The following is a 14,243-nucleotide window of genomic DNA, read 5'->3' as shown; positions in this document are numbered from 1 at the left end:
CCTATTTAAGACGATGACATAAAGCTTTTGGGGATAAAAAATGAGTGGGGTCTCTCAACGCCCTCTTCCATTTAGCTTTTTATGTTCTGTATTTAAGCTCCATATACAGGGGAAGTTTATTGCTCAAAACCTAAGTGGTTTCTTTGGCATCTGTCATTTATGTGAACATATAGCTCATAGTTCTCCGTGCGTGAAGACACTCGATAAACACAACAACAGTTCAACGAGTTATTATACCTGTGAAATAATGTATGTCATACGTGGGTTATTTCCGGGTCACTAAAACTTATATTTTCTATGGTCTTTAGTGGAGCATGATGTACAAGGCAGTCAAAATGGATGACAAACACATTCGTTACTTTACAATGCTAACTAAAGGTTAAATAATGTAAATAGTTAATCAAATCGAAAAATGAAATTATGCTCAGGTATGACAGCAGATATAAGCAATATATTAGTCAAGTAAAACACCGTGACACAAAGAACAGGACCAAATCGACTCCATGCATGAAACCATGTCTGTGTAAATCCTCTCAAATAGTTGAATTCAGTGCTGCTTCAGCTATAGACATCGAGGTTTATCTCAAATCTCGCCGGTGACGAGAGTGAAGAAGGCTGCGCAGAAAACATGCGCTGTTACAACTGGTGACGCGAAGGTAGCGCCAACCAATCAGCTGATATGGAGATTCAATGACTTTATACTGACATAAAATGACACTTTATGCACATTCTCGCATTATTCGCGAAGCAAGGGAGACAGGCGGATCGTTTCTGTGAGATAGGTCGCCATGGCTACAAACGTGACATGGGACGATTTTGTCAGCTTAAAAAAAGGTTTAGAAAAATCAGATGCCGATCTCAACAACTTAAAAACCAACCTGGATCAGTTCTTCCTTATTGTCATGGGGATGGTTGTATATTGTAAGTACATTGGAATTTCGCATCAATTTAATTTCTTAACATTCATATCATTTTGTTTACAGCATCAATGTTAAGGATTATTTCATATTTAAAGTTCATTTTTTAGCATATTTATTTCTAAAGCAGTCTGGATCGGTAGACAAGCAAACCTTGCTTATGTAAATACCTTTCCAGATGGACGCATTGCTATTTTCGTTCCAGATTAATTTTTAATTATTTTAGACGATACGACTTTATTAGGTAGAGTTTTTAAAGAAAAAAATAATAGATGTTGATTAATTTTATATATTTCTGTATATATGTTTATATCTTAAAGTCGACTTTAGTCGTTTAAATGTAGCACAACCCCAACCGACATCATTTCAGAACATGCAATACATTAAACAACACATGAATTCAGGAAAATATCATTCACGCGGGAGGCTGTTAGTAACCAGTTACTTATTGTAGAGGGACATTGCAAGTGACATTAGTTTTATATAATGTATTATATAATGTTCATTCCCATACTTATGATAAATGATAAATGACGTTTCCCTCAATAATGATGTTCAATATTATAATTTGTCCCCGCTCCGATAACACTGTGATACATTGTGCCTCCCCTTCTTTCACCATCGCTGTATCATTTCATCATGCTACAGACTTGGACCAACAACCACACGCCCGCTCTTGTATAGACGACGAGTCCTTTGCATTAAAATGCACGAATGTCAGTATCTCCATGATCAACACCTCACGCCTCAAGGAACTGCAGTTGTAGTTGACAAATGATAAAGCGGTGTGGCCATGAGTGTTTTTTATACCTGTCACGTGGAAAGGAAGGGCGTCGCGTGCACTTACATTTGTTCAGAAGCGATGCATGCCACTCTCGCATGTTTGCGGTTGGTGGTGTATACAGGGTAGACGATTGCGAAACACCTTACCTCTACTGACATTGTATTCAGCATGCGCACTGACAGATAAATATTGGGTAGATCATGCTCTCCATGAGAGACATATCAGAACAGCAAAAACAACATTATTTAATGTCAATATGACCGTGTTTGTTAAAGATGTATTACATTGACGATCGTTACATACAAATACCGTTGTGTCGAAGTGACCTAGGTAAATACTTCGAGTTTTTTTAGGTTTGACACAACATGATGACGATATTGAATACACTGCGACCAGTTGTTAAGTCGAGACAGGTCCAGGTTCAACACAATGATGTTTGTATCAGTACTCTGAAAACAATATGCTGGGGCTTAGATGCAAATGGAAATGTAACGGATCTGTGATGAACTGTCGACCTAGTCTATGTTTAGCATCAAACCTGTTTTTATGATCTTGTTTGTTGTATAACGCTATATTCAGCTATATTACAGTTAAATGGTGGCCGCGTAAGCGGGCATCTTCTTGTTTAACTACCTGAGGGAAGTTGACCTGTATCATAAATTGTAACTATGTAATATGAATAACTAATTGCTTGCTTTTGAATTTGGTGCTATGACATTTTCTGTTTTTAGAGAATAATGTAGAGAATATATATGTTTTTAAAATAAAACTCATTTGGACTTTGTACTCAAATGTTTATGAATGCAGACTTGTTCTCGTCACTATATGGCTGGAATAATGCCGATGTGACGTAAAGCCCAACTCAAACTCAAACTAAATGGTGGCGGTCTGTAAATAATCGAGCCTTGACCAGATAATCCAGTGATCAACAGCATGAACATCGATCATCGCAACTGGGATACGATGACATGTGTCAACCAAGTTGTAGTTGGATTGCCCGTGAGTGAATTAGTCGGATTTAACCCCACTTTGAGTTCTATTACTATTATATCACAGTTAGATGTGGCAGGTAAGATAAATTATTTAGGTCGCTGTAGCATCAACACAAACGTATCTGTTAAAGTCACTTTTCGGTGAAGTTACAAGTGTCAATCCAACATTCCTTAACGTCACTTTCCGGTGACATTACATGTGTCAATCCAGTATTCCTTAACGTCACTTGTCGTTAAAGTTACATCTGTCAATCCAGTATTCCTTCACGTCACTTGTCGGTGAAGTTACAAGTGTCAATCCAATATTCCTTAACGTCACTTTCCCGTGAAGTTACATGTGTCAATCCAATATTCCTTTACGTCACTTGTGGGTGACGTTACAAGTGTAAATGAAGTATTCCTTAGCTCACCTTCACGTAACTATTAACTTTCATGCATGTGAAGGTAAGGGCTGAATTTGTTTCAACACTGAAAAATATTCTCAGTTATTTTATGTTTTGTTTAGTTTGTTTAGAGACACCATGTAGGCTTGTCTTTGCTCTATCATATACATTAAATCCGTTAACTGTTAATCACGGCGACAGAAGAGAAGGCGTTAATAAATGATATAATTACTGAGGGTTTGTGTCATTTTAAGAATCAGAAATACAGCCTAAGTTTGACGTGTCTACAAAAACGTAAAAGGACGTTACAAATACGCTGTAAGTGAGACAGCTAGACATACTTAGAATAAATAGATGGAGAAGTACTGTAGGTGGTAGAAATAGCAGTAGTAGTCATAGTGGTAGTAGTCGCAGCAATAGTGGCAGTAATGGTAGTAGTAATAGTTGACGTAGTAGCTGTGACAGCAGCAGGAGTAGTAGTAGTAGTAGTAGTAGTAGTAGTAGTAGTAGTAGTAGTAGTAGTAGTAGTAGTAGTAGTAGTAGTAGTAGTAGTAGTAGTAGTAGAAGAAGAAGAAGAAGAAGCAATAGTAAAACCATCAGGAACAGCAGCAGTATTCGTAGTCGTAGTAGCAGCAGCCTCAGCAACTGTGGTAGTAGTGGTGGTAGTTCACACGAAAAATGTATTATTTCCTAATTTTCGCCGAGGTGCTGGAATACACGCAATACATTATTCATGGGCGCAGGGTCACGTTAGTTCGATGTCTAGTAAACATTATAAGCACATTCATGTTTATTTAGATCATTTACACTCGCCTTGCATTGAGTCAGTACTGATACACGAGAAGGAATGGGTGAACTGAACATAACTTAACTCAACCCAGTCATTTGACCTACGTATTTGAAGCTTCGGTGTGCACGCATGTCCCACGCGAAACCAAGGCTATCATTCATGCTGTTCGCATGCAGTGATGTCAGACCACGGCGACCCAGGTACCCGGGGTAGTGTGAGAGGCGGTGGGCAATAACTAATTCGTTTAATGGCTATTATGTTCTTTTCAACTGCGTAATTCGGCCATCAGTAGGTTAATTACCTTTCAGCCACAAAAGACAAGCAAAATATTTCAGCGGACAATTGCCACATCTGCCATTATGGAGACCTTCAAATGGACAAATAAGTACGTTAGTCTAGTGTTTTGGTGCGTTAAGTTCTGACATATGGCTCGCGTTGTGCTTTGACTATTCTAGGTGGACACAGTAGGGGTTCAGAGACTTGTCGATCAATTGATTATCAACCAACTGCCAAAGGTCTGATGACAATACGATAATTCAAATTAATGACAGTTAACATCTGTGCAGCATGCACTGTCCTTTGTATCGATGAACGTAAAAAATAGCATTACTAATAGTACATACATATAAGAGCACATACCGAAAGCAATCATGGACCATATGTCGATGGTTGTCATAGACCATATAACAGATAGCTATCATGGATCATATACTGATGGGTGTCAAGGATCATATACAGATAGCTATCATGGACAATATACTGATGGGTGTCAAGGACCATATACAGATAGCTATCATGGACAATATATACTGATAGCTATCATGGACAATATACTGATGGGTGTCAAGGACCATATACAGATAGCTATCATGGACAATATACTGATGGGTGTCAAGGACCATATACAGATAGCTATCATGGACAATATACTGATGGGTGTCAAGGACCATATACAGATAGCTATCATGGACAATATACTGATGGACAATATACTGGATGATGGGGGTCAAGTAGCACCATGGACCATATATACAGATAGCTAGCTACATGGACCATATACTGATGGGCGCAAGGGACCATATACAGATAGCTATCATGGACAATATACTGATGGGTGTCAAGGACCATATACAGATAGCTATCATGGACAATATACTGATGGGTGTCAAGGACCATATACAGATAGCTATCATGGACAATATACTGATGGGTGTCAAGGACCATATACAGATAGCTATCATGGACAATATACTGATGGGTAAAGGACCATATACAGATAGCTATCATGGACAATATACTGATGGGTGTCAAGGACCATATACAGATAGCTATCATGGACAATATACTGATGGGTGTCAAGGACCATATACAGATAGCTATCATGGACAATATACTGATGAGTATACAGATGTGTGTCAAGGACCATATACAGATAGCTACCATGGACCATATACTGATGGGCGCAAGGGACCATATACAGATAGCTATCATGGACCATATACTGCTGGATGCCATGGACCATATAACGATTAATATAATGGACCACATATCGATAGTTATCATGGACCACATACCGATAGCTATCATGGACCACATGCCGATAGCTATCATGGACCACATACCTATACCTGTGATGAACAATGTATCAATGAATATAGTCAATCGTTATCTGGTCTATGAGCCACTATTTGCTTTCACTTGATACTGAAAACTATATCATGTTTTGTTTAGTGTAGTCCAATCGCAACTACAGTCCGTTTGAGACAAAATGACACCGATGAATTGCAATCTAACACAAAAACAAATAGACATAAAACAATCAAACTAACGCGGACTGCAATAAACACAACAGACCAACTCTAGAAAACAATTGCATAATTTGAGTCACAAAAATAAAAAAGTTGTTTAAGAAACTGTCATCATTTATTTGTGCGTTTTCCCAGTTTGTTACGAGGGCGCATTGGCAACTAAAGGAACAGCGCGAAAAGGGAGAGGCACGTGCGTTAACGGGTTCTCAACAATTTTTTGGGAAAACGCACAAATATATGATGACAGTTTCTGAAATAACTTTTTTATTTTTGTGACTCAAATTACATGCAATTGTTTTCTAGAGTACGGTCTGTTGTTTTATTGCAGTCCGCGTGTTCCTTTGATTATTTTATGCGCCCTTTGTTTTGGTGTCAGATTACAATTCATCAGAAATAACATTTTGTCTCAAACGGACTGTAGTACGTTTTCAGTCCTTGAACCATACTATTTTCCCTTCCGCCCAACCCTCACTGTAAATGAAGCAAATCTAGATTGTCCAGAGATTGTGAGTCTCACATTTCACGGGGGCTCCTATTCAGCTTAAACGCAGTTGTTTGTTACGATCCAAATTATATACTAGTATTTTCAGAGTCTAAAATTATATAGTTTCAGAGATGAAACGTAATTGTCGGAACATCATCCTAATCGTTCAAATAGACAGGCTCCAGACAGGCTCCCTGTCAAGCCCCATGACTAACAAATATGAAGATTTGACAGCATTGTGTTCCACTGTTTTCTATATACAATGCACAGTAAATAGGCGGGTGAATAACCGATACACTGGGGGTCTATTCCTGCATGAGTAACATACTTTCAGGTCACATATCAGGTCATATTTCAAACATACACAGCTGTATGGGTAGCTGCAGGACTCGCAAACCCACGGCAAAACATACCCGGATATATTTGATGTGCTTCTGTGCCCCCGGGGAATTTTCCAATTTGCAATTGCTGACTTTCCTGATTTGGGCGAAAGTAAAGACCGTCATTTTCTATGATCTTAAGTACATGTATGTATGTATGTGTATGTATGTATGTATGTATGTATGTATGTATGTATGTATGTATGTATGTATGTATGTATGTATGTATGTATGTATGTATGTATGTATGTATGTATGTATGTATGTATGTATGTATGTATGTATGTATGTATGTATGTATGTATGTATGTATGTATGTATGTATGTATGTAGGTAGGTAGGTAGGTAGGTAGGTAGGTAGGTAGGTAGGTAGGTAGGTAGGTAGCCAGGTAGGTAGGTAGGTGTGGTGTGCGCGCATGCGTGCGTGTGTTCGTGTATGTCTGTGTGCGTCTAGATCTGTGTGTATGTGTGTACACAAACATACACACATAGAGGCTATTTCATGAGGATACTGAGATATGTCTGTCATCGAGTGACGTGAAAAATAGACACATGAAATATTATATTTAATATATGCTTCCAGTTATGTTTGATTAAATTTATACATTATCATTCCGAAAATTTCATTAATCCTTATTTCTCCCACTGTCTGTAAACTGTATGTGAGTATGTATGTATGTATGTGAGAAATAGAGATAGTGTATGTTTGTACGGATGTGCGCACCTGTGTGTGAAAGACTCTCAAAGCGCATGCGTGGGTGCGTGTGTGTGTTCTTTGAAGAAAATATATATATGCATACGTCCATTCAAAATAGCAAAGATTATGGTTTTTCCATGTTATTAAACAATGTAAGGTTTGGCTCTTGTCGATTTTCGGCATTGTGATCATATCTCTTACATCGAACCGAAACGGACCGAACAGAAGGCCTTGTACCGCAATATGTACCTTACCGTGGTTAAAAGCGTTTCGTTTTACCCCTAGTAAATAACAACGAAGCTGGGAGGAACGCCATAGCCATCTGTGCAGACAACGCCAGCGCAAAATACCTGTTAAAAGTCTTCAAGCAAAGCAGATCATGATAAAGCATACAGCATATCTTTCCAACTTCCTTGTAGATACCGTGAGTGTGAACAGATTGATGTCAAGACATATAGCTTTGGCTGTACATAAGGGGTCGATCGTTAATGGCACATATCATGCTCGGGTGGGTTGGATATTAATTATTTCGTTCAAATAAGGAAACAGCGAAAGCGGGTGACAGAGTACGATCAACTACATTTCTAAGATAATTCGCTAAAAGTTCAAAAGCGCCGACATTACTTTATTTAAGAAATATAGTTCCCTCTAAACCCCGAGTACAGTGTAATAAAGAACACTTTTGCCCGGAATAGTTATAGCTAAAGTACGAGGATGCTTGCGTCCGAGTGCTTTAAATAACGTTATATTAGTTCAGGGCGAAAGTGAGTGAGTGAGTTTAATTTTACGACGCTTTTAGCAATATTGCAGCATTATCACGCCGGGGGACACCAGAAATGGCTTTCACCCATTGTACCCATGTGGGGAGTCGAACCCGGGTCTTCGGTGTGACGAGCGAACGTTTTAACCACTAAGCTACCCCATCGCCTCAGGGCAGAAGTGTAGTTTATTACACTATGCATTGGGGTAGAGCGAACTGTATTTCTTAAGGTCTCTCCTGTTTGGGGACAAACTAACATATGTCCGAGAACTAAATTAGTTTTAGTTTTGTACGTCAATGACACACTGAATCAGAATGTTAATAACTGATCATACCGTAATTGATGGATGGGTCACCGAGGTAGAATTACATTTACGAATCCGGCGTTTGGGACACCATTACCAAGTCAGATAATAGACATACTAACGCACACGCACACACAGACATACGCATACTCTCACACACACACACACACACACACACACACAAATACATTCAGACAGACACGTACACGCTCACGCGCACACACATAAAATACAGACATACACAAACGCATACACGTACACACAAAAATACACTCTCACAAACGTACACGCACAGGCTCGCACGCGCACACACACGCATACTCATACACTCAGACAAACAGACACGCACAGATATACACATACGCATACACGCACACACAAATACACTCACACAGAGACGCACACGCACAGGCATACACATGCGCACACATAAGTACACCCACACAAACAAACGCACGGACTCTGTACCCATCCCGCCCCCTCTCCCTGTTGATCTTTAAAAATAGCTGCAGGACTCACTGACACAAAGTATCGGGGTACACACGGAAACAAATTGCACCGTGACACTGCAGTGGAAAACCGAGGCAATCGTTTCTGGAGGCCGTGATCGGAACGTGAACAGCCCCGCAGTGTGTCATCATGTTATTCTTCTGATGAAGAGCTAGTAATAGAATACAATACACACAGGCTTAAGTGGGCATGACTGACACCCTCTAAATGCAACTGAAACCATTCATGGCAAGGTCAAGGTCACTTCCCCAAAACGTCTGCATGGTTTGTCCGTGCAGATACCGTGAGTGAACATGAGTGTTATCCTGTAATTCTGATGGCAGCCTGCGAGAAGACACTATCTAGTGAGCATGTTAGACTGCAACTTACAAGAAGATCTATCTAGTGAGCATGTTAGACTGCAACTTACAAGAAGACACTATCTAGTAAGCATGTAAGTTAGATTGTGGCATGGGAGAAGACACTATCTAGTGAGCATGTCAGTTAGATTGTGGCATGGGAGAAGACACTATCTAGTGAGCATGTCAGTTAGATTGTGGCATGGGAGAAGACACTATCCAGTCACATATCAGTTAGATTGCGGCATGGGAGAAGACACTATCTAGTGAGCATGTCATTGGAGAAGACACTATCTAGTGAGCATGTCTAGTGAGCATGTCAGTTAGATTGCAGCATGGGAGAAGACACTATCTAGTGAGCATGTCATAGGAGAAGACACTATCTAGTGAGCATGTCAGTTAGATTGTGGCATGTGAGAAGACACTATCCAGTCACATGTCAGTTAGATTGCGGCATGGGAGAAGACACTATCTAGTGAGCATGTCAGTTAGATTGCAGCATGGGAGAAGACACTATCTAGTGAGCATGTCAGTTAGATTGCAGCATGGGAGAAGACTCTATCTAGTGAGCATGTCAGTTAGATTGCGGCATGGGAGAAGACACTATGTAGTGAGCATGTTAGACTGCAACTTACAAGAAGACACTATCTAGTAAGCATGTAAGTTAGATTGTGGCATGGGAGAAGACACTATCTAGTGAGCATGTCAGTTAGATTGCGGCATGGGAGAAGACACTATCTAGTGAGCATGTCAGTTAGATTGCGGCATGGGAGAAGACACTATCTAGTGAGCATGTCAGTTACATTGCGGCATGGGAGAAGACACTATCTAGTGAGCATGCCAATAGGATTGCGGCATGGGAGAAGACACTATCTAGTGAGCATGTCATGGGAGAAGACACTATCTAGTGAGCATGTCAGTTAGATTGTGGCATGGGAGAAGACACTATCTAGTGAGCATGTCATGGGAGAAGACACTATCTAGTGAGCATGTCAGTTAGATTGCAGCATGGGAGAAGACACTATCTAGTGAGCATGTCAGTTAGATTGCAGCATGGGAGAAGACACTATCTAGTGAGCATGTCATGGGAGAAGACACTATCTAGTGAGCATGTCATGGGAGAAGACACTATCTAGTGAGCATGTCAGTTAGATTGCGGCATGGGAGAAGACACTATCCAGTGAGCATGTCAGTTAGATTGCGCCATTGGAGAAGACTCTATCTAGTTTCTGGAGGCCGTGATCGGAACGTGAACAGCCCCGAAGTGTGTCATCATGTTATTCTTCTGATGAAGAGCTAGTAATAGAATACAATACACACAGGCTTAAGTGGGCATGACTGACACCCTCTAAATGCAACTGAAACCATTCATGGCAAGGTCAAGGTCACTTCCCCAAAACGTCTGCATGGTTTGTCCGTGCAGATACCGTGAGTGAACATGAGTGTTATCCTGTAATTCTGATGGCAGCCTGCGAGAAGACACTATCTAGTGAGCATGTTAGACTGCAACTTACAAGAAGATCTATCTAGTGAGCATGTTAGACTGCAACTTACAAGAAGACACTATCTAGTAAGCATGTAAGTTAGATTGTGGCATGGGAGAAGACACTATCTAGTGAGCATGTCAGTTAGATTGCAGCATGGGAGAAGACACTATCTAGTGAGCATGTCAGTTAGATTGCGGCATGGGAGAAGACACTATCTAGTGAGCATGTCAGTTAGATTGCGGCATGGGAGAAGACACTATCTAGTGAGCATGTCATAGGAGAAGACACTATCTAATGAGCATGTCAGTTAGATTGCAGCATGGAGAAAAGACACTATCTAGATTGTGGCATGGGAGAAGACACTATCCAGTGAACATGTCAGTTCGATTGCGGCATGGGAGAAGACACTATCTAGTGAGCATGTCAGTTAGATTGCAGCATGGGAGAAGACACTATCTAGTGAGCATGTCATGGGAGAAGACACTATCTAGTGAGCATGTCAGTTAGATTGCAGCATGGGAGAAGACACTATCTAGTGAGCATGTCATAGGAGAAGACTATCTAGTGAGCATGTCAGTTAGATTGCGGCATGGGAGAAGACACTATCTAGTGAGCATGTCAGTTAGATTGCGGCATGGGAGAAGACACTATCTAGTGAGCATGTCAGTTAGATTGCGACATGGGAGAAGACACTATCTAGTGAGCATGTCAATAGAATTGCGGTATGGGAGAAGACACTATCTAGTGAGCATGTCATGGGAGAAGACACTATCTAGTGAGCATGTCATGGGAGAAGACACTATCTAGTGAGCATGTCATGGGAGAAGACACTATCTAATGAGCATGTCAGTTAGAAGACACTATCTAGTGAGCATGTCATTAGGAGAAGACACTATCTAGTGAGCATGTCAGTTAGATTGCGGCATGGGAGAAGACACTATCTAGTGAGCATGTCAGTTAGATTGCGGCATGGGAGAAAACACTATCTAGTGAGCATGTCAGTTAGATTGCGGCATTGGAGAAGACACTATCTAGTGAGCATGTCATGGGAGAAGACACTATCAAGTGAGCATATCAGTTAGATTGCAGCATGGGAGAAGACACTATCTAGTGAGCATGTCAGTTAGATTGCGGCATGGGAGAAGACACTATCTAGTGAGCATGTCACCATCTAGTAAGCATGTGCGTTTGTGGCATGGGAGAAGACACTATCTAGTGAGCATGTCAGTTACATTGCGGCATGGGAGAAGACACTATCTAGTGTGAGCATGTCATGGGAGAAGACCATCTAGTGAGCATGTCAGTTAGATTGCAGCATGGGAGAAGACACTATCTAGTGAGCATGTCATGGGAGAAGACACTATCTAGTGAGCATGTCAGTTAGATTGCAGCATGGGAGAAGACACTATCTAGTGAGCATGTCAGTTAGATTGCGCCATTGGAGAAGACACTATCTAGTGAGCATGTCAGTTAGATTGCAGCATGGGAGAAGACACTATCTAGTGAGCATGTCAGTTAGATTGCGGCATGGGAGAAGACACTATCTAGTGAGCATGTCAGTTAGATTGCGGCATGGGAGAAGACACTATCTAGTGAGCATGTCATGGGAGAAGACACTATCTAGTGAGCATGTCATGGGAGAAGACACTATCAAGTGAGCATGTCAGTTAGATTGCGGCATGGGAGAAAACACTATCTAGTGAGCATGTCAGTTACATTGCGGCATGGGAGAAGACACTATCTAGTGAGCATGTCAGTTAGATTGCAGCATGGGAGAAGACACTATCTAGTGAGCATGTCAGTTAGATTGCGGCATGGGAGAAGACACTATCTAGTGAGCATGTCAGTTAGATTGCGGCATGGGAGAAGACACTATCTAGTGAGCATGTCAATAGGATTGCGGCATGGGAGAAGACACTATCTAGTGAGCATGTCATGGGAGAAGACACTATCAAGTGAGCATGTCAGTTAGATTGCGGCATGGGAGAAAACACTATCTAGTGAGCATGTCAGTTAGATTGCGGCATTGGAGAAGACACTATCTAGTGAGCATGTCATGGGAGAAGACACTATCAAGTGAGCATATCAGTTAGATTGCAGCATGGGAGAAGACACTATCTAGTGAGCATGTCAGTTAGATTGCGGCATGGGAGAAGACACTATCTAGTGAGCATGTTAGACTGCAACTTACAAGAAGACACTATCTAGTAAGCATGTAAGTTAGTTTGTGGCATGGGAGAAGACACTATCTAGTGAGCATGTCAGTTACATTGCGGCATGGGAGAAGACACTATCTAGTGAGCATGTCATGGGAGAAGACTATCTAGTGAGCATGTCAGTTAGATTGCAGCATGGGAGAAGACACTATCTAGTGAGCATGTCATGGGAGAAGACACTATCTAGTGAGCATGTCAGTTAGATTGCAGCATGGGAGAAGACACTATCTAGTGAGCATGTCAGTTAGATTGCGCCATGGGAGAAGACACTATCTAGTGAGCATGTCAGTTAGATTGCAGCATGGGAGAAGACACTATCTAGTGAGCATGTCAGTTAGATTGCGGCATGGGAGAAGACACTATCTAGTGAGCATGTCAGTTAGATTGCGGCATGGGAGAAGACACTATCTAGTGAGCATGTCATGGGAGAAGACACTATCTAGTGAGCATGTCATGGGAGAAGACACTATCAAGTGAGCATGTAAGTTAGATTGCGGCATGGGAGAAAACACTATCTAGTGAGCATGTCAGTTACATTGCGGCATGGGAAGACACTATCTAGTGAGCATGTCAGTTAGATTGCAGCATGGGAGAAGACACTATCTAGTGAGCATGTCAGTTAGATTGCGGCATGGGAGAAGACACTATCTAGTGAGCATGTCAGTTAGATTGCGGCATGGGAGAAGACACTATCTAGTGAGCATGTCAATAGGATTGCGGCATGGGAGAAGACACTATCTAGTGAGCATGTCATGGGAGAAGACACTATCAAGTGAGCATGTCAGTTAGATTGCGGCATGGGAGAAAACACTATCTAGTGAGCATGTCAGTTAGATTGCGGCATGGGAGAAGACACTATCTAGTGAGCATGTCAGTTACATTGCGGCATGGGAGAAGACACTATCTAGTGAGCATGTCAGTTACATTGCGTCATGGGAGAAGACACTATCTAGTGAGCATGTCAGTTAGATTGTGGCATATGAGAAGACATAATCCAGTCACATGTCATTTAGATTGCGGCATGGGAGAAGACACTATCTAGTGAGCATGTCAGTTTCATTGCGGCATGGGAGAAGACACTATCTAGTGAGCATGTCATGGGAGAAGACACTATCTAGTGAGCATGTCATGGGAGAAGACACTATCTAGTGAGCATGTCAGTTAGATTGCGGCATGGGAGAAGACACTATCCAGTGAGCATGTCAGTTAGATTGCGCAATTGGAGAAGACTCTATCTAGTTTCTGGAGGCCGTGATCGGAACGTGAACAGCCCCGAAGTGTGTCATCATGTTATTCTTCTGATGAAGAGCTAGTAATAGAATACAATACACACGGGCTTAAGTGGGCATGACTGACACCCTCTAAATGCAACTGAAAGCATTCATGGCAAGG

The 14,243-nt window shown here is 41.3% G+C and overlaps 1 protein-coding gene across 3 annotated transcripts in view; it reads left to right on the top strand.

Moving 5' to 3' along the window:
- Positions 1-679: 679 nt before the first annotated feature.
- Positions 680-14,243, top strand: part of LOC124280734 (putative ammonium transporter 1) — a 50,504-nt gene continuing 36,940 nt past the window's right edge. For 2 of the 3 annotated variants that reach the window (XM_046716720.1, XM_046716721.1), the window contains exon 1: positions 680-921. In XM_046716720.1, coding sequence (XP_046572676.1) covers positions 789-921 — 133 coding nt within the window. In that variant the 5' untranslated portion in view covers positions 680-788. The remainder of the gene's footprint in view (positions 922-14,243) is intronic. The other variant, XM_046716719.1, reaches the window with a different exon arrangement.

Source organism: Haliotis rubra, unplaced genomic scaffold (genome assembly GCF_003918875.1).
Source record: "Haliotis rubra isolate DU_JTF1 unplaced genomic scaffold, ASM391887v1 Scf272, whole genome shotgun sequence".
NCBI lineage: Eukaryota > Metazoa > Mollusca > Gastropoda > Lepetellida > Haliotidae > Haliotis > Haliotis rubra.
This window is presented reverse-complemented; position numbering and strand designations above follow the sequence as displayed.